This window comes from Tyto alba, unplaced genomic scaffold (assembly GCF_018691265.1).
Source record: "Tyto alba isolate M040663 unplaced genomic scaffold, T.alba_DEE_v4.0 Super-Scaffold_2, whole genome shotgun sequence".
Lineage (NCBI taxonomy): Eukaryota > Metazoa > Chordata > Aves > Strigiformes > Tytonidae > Tyto > Tyto alba.
Window position 1 is genome coordinate 36555675 of NW_024881282.1, and position 10650 is coordinate 36566324.

At 56.9% G+C, this 10650-nt stretch overlaps 4 protein-coding genes across 4 annotated transcripts; 2 read left to right on the forward strand and 2 right to left on the reverse strand.

The window, feature by feature from the left end:
* Positions 1–4808: 4808 nt before the first annotated feature.
* Positions 4809–5243, forward strand: LOC122153372 (histone H4). Its single transcript, XM_042791957.1, has one exon. It carries the CDS (start codon positions 4845–4847, stop codon positions 5154–5156), a length of 312 nt encoding a protein of 103 aa, XP_042647891.1. The 5' UTR covers positions 4809–4844; the 3' UTR covers positions 5157–5243.
* A 927-nt stretch (positions 5244–6170) lies between these two features.
* Positions 6171–6708, reverse strand: LOC122153368 (histone H2A type 2-C). Its single transcript, XM_042791950.1, has one exon. It carries the CDS (start codon positions 6644–6646, stop codon positions 6257–6259), a length of 390 nt encoding a protein of 129 aa, XP_042647884.1. The 5' UTR covers positions 6647–6708; the 3' UTR covers positions 6171–6256.
* Positions 6709–7527: 819 nt separating this feature from the next.
* On the reverse strand, positions 7528–8001 carry LOC122153367 (histone H3). The gene has a single exon (XM_042791946.1). It carries the CDS (start codon positions 7967–7969, stop codon positions 7559–7561), a length of 411 nt encoding a protein of 136 aa, XP_042647880.1. The 5' UTR covers positions 7970–8001; the 3' UTR covers positions 7528–7558.
* Positions 8002–9287: 1286 nt separating this feature from the next.
* LOC104355659 (histone H2A type 2-C) lies at positions 9288–10648 on the forward strand. The gene has a single exon (XM_009975003.3). The coding sequence runs from the start codon at positions 9350–9352 to the stop codon at positions 9737–9739; it is 390 nt and encodes a 129-aa protein (XP_009973305.3). The 5' UTR covers positions 9288–9349; the 3' UTR covers positions 9740–10648.
* Positions 10649–10650: the final 2 nt, after the last annotated feature.

Here is a 10650-nt window from a genome sequence, read left to right on the forward strand (position 1 = left end):
CTGAGTTACAAATGTAATAACTCCTGTGATCAAACCAGCCAGCACAGTTTAACAGCTTTTAACCCTTAGCTAAACAATTTTAAAGTGGTACCTACCAAACTGCAAACTTGTTGCAGCTCAGCAAACAAGTCTCTGCCTACATAATACTAATGTTGCTACTGATGGTGTTGTTATGACTCCTAAGTGTACTGAGGCCACACAAGGCGTTTTAAATCCAGTGTATGTCTGAGCATCTGCAGTGGGCAGGTCAAATAGGGTAGGGCAACCGATGACTGTCCCTGCAGACTCAGCTTCCTGGAATGTTGCACACTCCTCCCTGTATTCTTGGTTAAGGGTTGGGGCAGCTGTTGTGGCCTCTCTTCATCATTGCCATGGCATGTCATTTGGGAATTGAAAAACTATAGTCCAAAACCTAGATATGTCCATAGGTAGGAGGCACTGGGAAGGATGCCTTTCCTGGGGGAAAAAAAAAAAAAAAAAAAAAAAAAAAGTAAAAATGCAGAGGGTCAAAACCCTTCCCAGAACAGCTGATGAGGAAAAAAAAAATGCACTCTCCGTTGTCCAGGAGTTTATCAGTTTAACACATTTTTACTTTTCTCACACATAGGCAAAGAAAAGGTTCTCTCTGTCAATCAGATAACAAAGAACAGAATATTTTATGTCTAAAAATTCTTTGGTCTTCTAAAACTAACCTAAGGCAATAGACAAACTGTCTTCTGGACCACTCTGGCATGCTTTGAATGTAGTCATGAAGCAGCGATTGAGCAGCTCAGGCCCTGAGACAAACTGTCCATGAAAGGTAAGCAACATTAACAGAAGCTCCATCAGCCATGGCTTCCCAAATAAATCATTTCCTTCTGAATTGGCAGTGGCTCTCTCTAACTTATATTTAATAGTGAATTCTACCAAGGAAGAGTGCTACCACACTGTCTGTTCAGAGCAGCCTCTCAATCAGCACTGTGGCCTGGCTGCTCAGACCAGCGAGCAGCTCACAGAGTGATGCCGTGAGCAACTCGCTCTTCCTCCCCACAACAGCCTGGCACTCCTGTGTGCTTTCTGTCCTCCACCCTTTCCTATCTGTGTGCCCGTGCTCCCCGTGACTGCTGGTAAGAGAGAGGGAGCAATGTGATCAATATATGCATCCCCTCCCATTTCAGCAGAGCGGTGTTTTGTACCTATGAAGGGACAAAGTGTCCTTGAGCATGCAGTGCATGCACAGCTGGGCTGCAATTCACCATCTCCCCGGCTGGTGACACCCCAGGTGCTGATGTGACAGGCATCCCAGCTACGTTCGGGTTGGCAGGAAAGCCTTTATTCTTTCCTGCACAGGCAGTGATGGTGGCACCCAGACTGGTGTAGGCCAGACTACTGCCATTGCTGAGAGCCAAAGCACTGTACCACACACCATGTGAAGGCACTCTCATTAAGTGATGCTGCCTTGCCAGTTTTCCTCAGCAGTATGGGGATGAAGTAGGCACTGGCTCCAGATAAGGCTCATTGTGCCATGTTGGTAGAGCAGGAGTATCGCAAGGTAGCGCTTGGGTGCCAGCAGTATAGGCTGTCTGTCTTCCCATAGAAGGAAGTAAAAAGGTTTTGAAGAATTGTTCAACGTGTAAAAGTGCTGGGCTGTAGCTTATTTTCTTTTACAGCACATGCTTCACAGCTGTGCAATCCATGGGCTGGTGCCAGAGCAGCACTGGCACTGGTTAGGATGTCATCCAGACTGCCAGGGGCACTGGAAGGGCCGGCTGGTGCCCAGATTTCCCCACAATATACAAATGAGGCCAGTCACTCAGCACTCCTGCTATCAGACAGTTAGGAAGTCAGGAGTCCGGCTTTGCAAGCTCATGAGAGTATGTGTAAACAGTGTAGGCACATTGAAGAAGAATGTATTTCACCGATTCTACTTTCTGTAATAAATATATTAAGACTAAATTTTGGTCTTCCTGACATAGGTTTTCTTTGGTTTGGACACTGAAAAAGCAATCAAGTTTTGGTTGATTTTTGCATGAAATAAGGAGTAGAACAACAAGGTTAACTTTTGTATGCTGTTTGAAATTGGTAGTTTGTAACACCTTACATTTAATTGTATGGTTAACAAGACTAGCCCACAAGGCCGACACTGAGCAGCTAGGAGCAGGGATCAGCCTGTGTGCAGCCATAGAGAGTTGGTAAATAAAGAAAAAACAGCTGGGGTTTTGAGTTTACCCAAACTGCTACAGGAGGCACCTACAAGAAAGGAAACTTAATAGCCCAAATCACTCAAAATTTTTGAGAAAAGGGTGTGCTGATCAATAAAGTAATCTTCTGGGTAATTCTGATTTTAACTGTCCCTATCTAATGCACGTTCATTTATAAAAACATAATTCCTGGAAAAAAAAAAAAAGAAAAAAAAAAAAGCCTAAGTGTACTAAGTGTAGACAAAGGTGTAATCTGTGCTTATTTTATTGCTTCTTTAGAAGCAAACAAGCCTTGACATGCCTGAGTACATGGAAAGACTTTAAAGGGTTACCACTCTCATCTGCGTCACTGGATGAGGACAGAAATGTTAGTTTGCATTTGGCACTAATGAAAACAAAAGGTTCTTAGAGTTGAAAAGTTCGGGTTTAGGTTTTTCTTTTTCTCATGTTACAACATGTTCTTATTTTCATAACATGGTGAATGGTCTTAGCTCTGGGGTTTTTTTCTGGTCACCACCACCTCCGTAGGGTATCAGGATCACCCAGGTATGATCTCTTCAGTGTTGAAGGACACACTAGCTCTACGGGCTATTATTGGGGCCTCACAAGCCATAAGACTGAGAGAGGACAGAGAAAGGATACAGAGTATAGTCGTAGAACTTGTTTCTGCAGTTAGGAATATCAGCATGGATCTAGAGTGGGGAGAAATGAATGGCCAATATGAGTGGGATACCTCTGAGATTGTTCTGCCCTTCAGATTGCATTCCAAACAGAGACTTATGATCATAACACTGGGAGACCTAAGTAATTCATAGGAAAATTCCACCTGGGACAATATCCCATCGGTGAGAGAGGCCAGTAAAAAAAAGAACATAAGAAGAATAACTGGTATCTCATCAAAATGATCCCTTACATCCTAGTGATTTATAGGCCAGAAGCTCCCTGAGTCGGTGGAAATGTCTTTGAATTGGAGAACCCTGAATGGATTTGGCTCCTGTATGTTTATTGATTGCTTTCTCTGGACATAATACCTCTCATTTTTCATGCTGTAGGATGTGGATTTAGCATGACATGTTATAAAAGACCGAGGAATAGGTACAGTAGGAGTGGCAGATGGAAAAATAGGTGATGGACATGTATACTACACGGAGCATAACCCTTTCATAGAAGAGAATCTCATTTATATACAGTTAAGTGTCCGCAGTGTCTGTGTGTGTGTAGCAATGGTGCTGGAAAACATGCTTCCTATGGTATAGAAGAAATGGGACACAGTGTCAACCAGTAAAGAGAGTGAACTGAACCCTGTTTCCTGTAGCTGAAGGGAGATGAAGAGAATATATTTGAAGCAGAGGGAATGACAAGTTATTTGAAAGAAAAATAAATCAGGAGTTTTCAGGGCCAGGCAGAGACATTCTTATATAAAATATCTGAGCTGAAAGATGCTGAGAAAGAATTACCTCACCATTATATTGTTAGATCCCATCCCTTGCACAGGCCTTGCCTCTTGGAGTCACTGTGACTGAGGCAGAACCAAATGCCAATGTCAGCAAGACAAAAGGTTATTAGAGTTCACAAAGATCTCCCTGATTCCTGTGTCTTGAAGGGCTCTCCTCTGTCTCTGTGTGGATAATGGCATGAGGAACACAGGCGAATTCTACATATTGGAATTATGCTAAACTCATAGCCCCAGTGGGCCCTGAGATACAAAAAGGAGGACTGTGGGGATAACCAGCAGAACTGAGGTATGTATTTAACAGTCGTGATGACTGATTTTCAGAGTTATGAAGTTGTACCAAAGTAATAGAAATGTTGTTGCTGTCAATGTACACTGGTGAAAGGAAAACATATAAAGTGAAAGAAAGAACATCTATCCATTCAGAACAATGTCAGCCCTTTGAAAACATGGAGGTATGTATGCACATAGCTGATGTAGCCAGTTTTATTCTACATTTGACATACATGACTAATTTTCATCCAGTCAGAAGTGGTAATCTAAACGGAAATATCATGCTTTTTAAATGTGACCAGAATGTCTTAATATGAAGCAACACTCCAGACACAGAATAGAAAATAAAGGATCTTGTTCAGTTCTGTGCTGAAAATGACCTTTGCAGCCTTGCCAGTGATGCAGTGGTCTGAAATACAGGCAGATCCAGCATCTAGAAAAACAGGCACGCTTCTCTGAACTCTGAGGTGAACACATAGATGTGATTTCCTGATGCTTCACAGCAAACAAGCTGAATACTAACAATAAGGCCGTGGAGGTGAACCTGCCAGGCCTACGTTTAGCAGTGGGTTCTGAAACATGGTGAGTGTGACCGTAAAAAAGATCCGCGCAGAGTTTAAGGCTGCCGGTTCCCTCGGCGGTGGAGTTCTCTGAACCCCTGGCAGAGAAGGCAGCGCGCGCCCCGCCGCCGCTCCCGGAGCGGAAGGTGCCGGGAAGCGGCGCCTCGGCGGCCCCGGGGCGGGGGGAGGGCGAGCGAGGCGGGGGCGGGGCCCCGGGAGGGGCCCGGGAGCGGCGAAGGGCGAAGGCCCCGCCCCCGGCCGTGCCCGTCCCTGCTCCCAATCAGGTCGGACCCACCGGTATAAAGGCCGCGGCGCGGGCCGTGGCGGCTCATATCTCTCTGGGGCAGCAGCGGTAGCGGCAGCAGTAGCAGCGTCAGCATGTCTGGGCGCGGCAAAGGCGGGAAGGGGCTCGGCAAGGGGGGCGCCAAGCGGCACCGCAAGGTGCTGCGCGACAACATCCAGGGCATCACCAAGCCGGCCATCCGGCGCCTGGCTCGGCGCGGCGGCGTGAAGCGCATCTCGGGGCTGATCTACGAGGAGACGCGCGGCGTGCTGAAGGTGTTCCTGGAGAACGTGATCCGCGACGCCGTGACCTACACGGAGCACGCCAAGAGGAAGACGGTGACGGCCATGGACGTGGTGTACGCGCTCAAGCGCCAGGGACGCACCCTCTACGGCTTCGGCGGCTGAAGCGTTTTGCTCCCGCACCATCTCGAAAACCCAAAGGCTCTTTTAAGAGCCACCCACTTTGTTCTTTGGAAGAGCTGTGTCGCCTCACGCTATTCGGCCTAGTTTTTGGCCCGCTGGTGCTCTTGTCTCCCGCTCTCCCGCTCCCTCCTTATGCCCACCCACGCCTCATGTTGCCGAGCTGCGGCCGAAAGGGCCGCTTGCGGTTCGGCTCCGAGTCCCCCTCTGGCCCCCTGCAGCCGCATCGTCCTCCTTGCCGAGCCCTTTTGCCGCCTCTCCCCTTGCCGGCAACTGCTTTCGGAGCAGCCGCCTGGTCCGCTCCGCCCCTCAAAGCGAGCGGCGCGCCCGCCCGTTCGTGCCTCTCTCCCCGAGGCGCTTAGCGCTCCCGGGCAGCCCCGGAACCTGCCGGGGCGCGAACGGGAGGGGCCTCGTGCCCCTTCAGCGACTCGCCTTGGGCAAAACACGGGCCAAGGGACCGGCCGCCCTGACCCAGTAGTAAAAGGAAAGGGCGAACCGTGGCTGTCTCGCCCCGTTCCCGACTGCGGGGCGGCGGACCCTCCGTTCCCTCGCGCCCGAAGGGGGAAGCTGCGGGCGCTGCACCGGGTTCGCTGGGGCCAGCGGGGCGTGGAAGGGGCCTCTGCGCTGGGGCGGGGGGCGGCGGCCTCCGTGGGCGGGGATCCGTGACCGGCGGCGAGCGCGTTAAGCGCCCTCGATGTCTCGAAAAGCCGGGCACTCGCCGCAGCACAGCCCCGGCGCCGAGCGCTACCCGACCGGGAGAGCGGCGCGATTTTCCAGCCGCCGGGCACGGCGGAGGTGAGGGGCCCATGAGCGACGCGCAGGCTTCCCCGCCGCGCCCGGGCTCTGGGGCGTAACCGCGCCGGGTGCGGCCGCAGGGCGGGAGAAACACCCACCCCCAAAACTCCCGCACACTCGTGCCACTGGAGAGCCAGCGCTCCCTTCGGAAACGCGCGCGCCCCGCTCCCTCCCCTGCCGCCCGTCCACCCGCTCGGAAGCGGCTCCAGCTCCTTCTCGGGGCCGTGGGTGGCTCTGAAAAGAGCCTTTGGGTTTCGCTTCTGGGCTCGGGACGCTTCCCCGGGCGCGGTCTACTTGCTCTTGGCTTTGTGGCTCTCCGTCTTCTTGGGCAGCAGCACGGCCTGGATGTTGGGCAGCACCCCGCCCTGCGCGATGGTCACCTTGCCCAGCAGCTTGTTGAGCTCCTCGTCGTTGCGGATGGCCAGCTGCAGGTGCCGGGGGATGATGCGCGTCTTCTTGTTGTCGCGGGCCGCGTTGCCCGCCAGCTCCAGGATCTCGGCCGTCAGGTACTCCAGCACGGCCGCCAGGTACACCGGCGCGCCGGCGCCCACCCGCTCCGCGTAGTTCCCTTTCCGAAGCAGCCGGTGGACGCGGCCCACGGGGAACTGCAGCCCGGCCCGCGACGAGCGCGACTTCGCCTTGGCACGCGCCTTCCCGCCCTGCTTCCCGCGGCCGGACATCCTCGCTCGCTCCCTCGATGCGCCTCTACCTCACCCGCGCTCGCCGCCCAACTCCCGCAGCTCCGCGGACAGGCCGGTGCCAGGCCCGCGCCCTGAGGCCCGCCCTTATATCCCTTCCCTTTGCGCGGTCCGCGGCTCCTGATAGGCCGAGGCACCCGGCGGGGCACGCGCACCCAATGGCGGGGCGAATCTCGCCCTGACCAATCGCCAGCGCCGCCGCGCCGAGGCGCCTCCGCCCGACCGCTCGAGCCGCCCGAGGACGGCCCGCGAGGGGCGGGCTTCGGCGCGCGCCCCCGCCCCGCGGGAGCGCCCGGACCCGCGCGGCCGCTCAGCTCCCCGCCGCGCGGCCCTTTTCCTTCCTTCCCCCCCCCTCCCCCCCCGCCGCTTTTCATTGCTGGAAAGCAGCCGGTGGCAAAGCGCGGGCTGGGCGGCTGCAGTTCGGGCGCTGGGGAGGAACAGACGGGCGGCGTGGCTCGGGCCGCGAGCGGGGACGGGCGGGACGCCTCCACGCGTTCCCTCACGCCGCGTCTTTGTCGCGCGGGGAGGTCTCGCCCCTTTCCTACACTGCGTCAGCCCAAAGCTTGCCGACCTTCCCAAACGACACTCGCTCCTTCGCGTCGCAAAAACCACCACACCTCCCGCCCTTCTGCCCCAAAAGCGCGGAAAGGAGCTCGGGCTGAGCGCGGCCCCTGCACGCTCGGCCGCCTCCCATCCGGCACTGCAGCTACAACCTTTAGGTAATTTACCAATCTAAACATTTTTATTGTTTACACGTAGGATTGATTTTGAATTAAATGAAGACAGAAAATTATATTTCTCTAAGTGCAACAGCTCTTTTTTCTGTGTGTGGAGTGGCTCTTAAAAGAGCCTTTGTGTTGTTTAAGTAAATATGCGGTAGTATTCTAAACCGGTTTATGCACGCTCGCCGCGGATGCGTCGGGCCAGCTGGATGTCCTTGGGCATGATGGTGACGCGCTTGGCGTGGATGGCGCACAGGTTGGTGTCCTCGAAGAGCCCCACCAGGTAGGCCTCGCTCGCCTCCTGCAGCGCCATCACGGCCGAGCTCTGGAAGCGCAGGTCGGTCTTGAAGTCCTGCGCGATCTCGCGCACCAGGCGCTGGAAGGGCAGCTTGCGGATCAGCAGCTCCGTCGACTTCTGGTAGCGCCGGATCTCGCGCAGCGCCACCGTGCCGGGCCGGTACCGGTGCGGCTTCTTCACGCCGCCCGTGGCCGGCGCGCTCTTGCGGGCCGCCTTGGTGGCCAGCTGCTTGCGGGGCGCCTTCCCGCCCGTCGACTTCCGCGCCGTCTGCTTCGTGCGCGCCATCGCTCTGAGACGAGCAGCTGCAACAGCGAGGAGCAAACACACACAGACACGCTGCTTGTGCTCCGGGAGTATTTATAGCACCGGTCCCTCCTCTGATAGGCGGGTGGGAACAGGCTGAATTCCATTGGTGCATTCAAAGTTTAAAATTCCCGCCACCGGCAGGAAGCTCCTACCCGGGGGCGTCTTTTTTCTTGCTGTATGCCGCCTAGAGACAGACTTTCTTTTATCATCAAACATTTTACGTTTCCGCGAACACTTCGTATACGCCTGTTTTAGAAGTCGTTTAGTCATCTTCAGTTAATAGTTTAGACTTAACTTAAATTTTTCTCTTTTTCTCGGTGCTTTGCTAAGTTACCCATATTCTTTTGCATGGCTATTTCTGTGCAGCAGTAGAGAATATAAAAAGTTCTCTGCAAGATATACGTTATTTTAAATTATATTTTGAAGGAAATCAGAAACAAAATGTAGAAGAGATCAGAGGGGGAAAGAGAATAAATGTGGAAGAAATATTGTAAAGGAAAAAATAATTAATTTGACTAGAAAAAGTTAAGTTTAAGGAAAAATTCGAATTCTTTCACGGTATATGTCGTTTGAGTGCTACAGGAACATGTAAACTCTACGAAGCAATAAGGACCAGGGAATGAATATAGCAATCAATGGTTGTAGCTGCAGTGCCGGATGGGAGGCGGCCGGGCGTGCAGGGGCCGCGCTCAGCCCGAGCTCCTTTCTGCGCTTTTGGGGCAGAAGGGCGGGAGGTGTGGTGGTTTTTGCGACGCGAAGGAGCGAGTGTCGTTTGGGAAGGTCGGCAAGCTTTGGGCTGACGCAGTGTAGGAAAGGGGCGAGACCTCCCCGCGCGACAAAGACGCGGCGTGAGGGAACGCGTGGAGGCGTCCCGCCCGTCCCCGCTCGCGGCCCGAGCCACGCCGCCCGTCTGTTCCTCCCCAGCGCCCGAACTGCAGCCGCCCAGCCCGCGCTTTGCCACCGGCTGCTTTCCAGCAATGAAAAGCGGCGGGGGGGGAAGGAAGGAAAAGGGCCGCGCGGCGGGGAGCTGAGCGGCCGCGCGGGTCCGGGCGCTCCCGCGGGGCGGGGGCGCGCGCCGAAGCCCGCCCCTCGCGGGCCGTCCTCGGGCGGCTCGAGCGGTCGGGCGGAGGCGCCTCGGCGCGGCGGCGCTGGCGATTGGTCAGGGCGAGATTCGCCCCGCCATTGGGTGCGCGTGCCCCGCCGGGTGCCTCGGCCTATCAGGAGCCGCGGACCGCGCAAAGGGAAGGGATATAAGGGCGGGCCTCAGGGCGCGGGCCTGGCACCGGCCTGTCCGCGGAGCTGCGGGAGTTGGGCGGCGAGCGCGGGTGAGGTAGAGGCGCATCGAGGGAGCGAGCGAGGATGTCCGGCCGCGGGAAGCAGGGCGGGAAGGCGCGTGCCAAGGCGAAGTCGCGCTCGTCGCGGGCCGGGCTGCAGTTCCCCGTGGGCCGCGTCCACCGGCTGCTTCGGAAAGGGAACTACGCGGAGCGGGTGGGCGCCGGCGCGCCGGTGTACCTGGCGGCCGTGCTGGAGTACCTGACGGCCGAGATCCTGGAGCTGGCGGGCAACGCGGCCCGCGACAACAAGAAGACGCGCATCATCCCCCGGCACCTGCAGCTGGCCATCCGCAACGACGAGGAGCTCAACAAGCTGCTGGGCAAGGTGACCATCGCGCAGGGCGGGGTGCTGCCCAACATCCAGGCCGTGCTGCTGCCCAAGAAGACGGAGAGCCACAAAGCCAAGAGCAAGTAGACCGCGCCCGGGGAAGCGTCCCGAGCCCAGAAGCGAAACCCAAAGGCTCTTTTCAGAGCCACCCACGGCCCCGAGAAGGAGCTGGAGCCGCTTCCGAGCGGGTGGACGGGCGGCAGGGGAGGGAGCGGGGCGCGCGCGTTTCCGAAGGGAGCGCTGGCTCTCCAGTGGCACGAGTGTGCGGGAGTTTTGGGGGTGGGTGTTTCTCCCGCCCTGCGGCCGCACCCGGCGCGGTTACGCCCCAGAGCCCGGGCGCGGCGGGGAAGCCTGCGCGTCGCTCATGGGCCCCTCACCTCCGCCGTGCCCGGCGGCTGGAAAATCGCGCCGCTCTCCCGGTCGGGTAGCGCTCGGCGCCGGGGCTGTGCTGCGGCGAGTGCCCGGCTTTTCGAGACATCGAGGGCGCTTAACGCGCTCGCCGCCGGTCACGGATCCCCGCCCACGGAGGCCGCCGCCCCCCGCCCCAGCGCAGAGGCCCCTTCCACGCCCCGCTGGCCCCAGCGAACCCGGTGCAGCGCCCGCAGCTTCCCCCTTCGGGCGCGAGGGAACGGAGGGTCCGCCGCCCCGCAGTCGGGAACGGGGCGAGACAGCCACGGTTCGCCCTTTCCTTTTACTACTGGGTCAGGGCGGCCGGTCCCTTGGCCCGTGTTTTGCCCAAGGCGAGTCGCTGAAGGGGCACGAGGCCCCTCCCGTTCGCGCCCCGGCAGGTTCCGGGGCTGCCCGGGAGCGCTAAGCGCCTCGGGGAGAGAGGCACGAACGGGCGGGCGCGCCGCTCGCTTTGAGGGGCGGAGCGGACCAGGCGGCTGCTCCGAAAGCAGTTGCCGGCAAGGGGAGAGGCGGCAAAAGGGCTCGGCAAGGAGGACGATGCGGCTGCAGGGGGCCAGAGGGGGACTCGGAGCCGAACCGCAAGCGGCCCT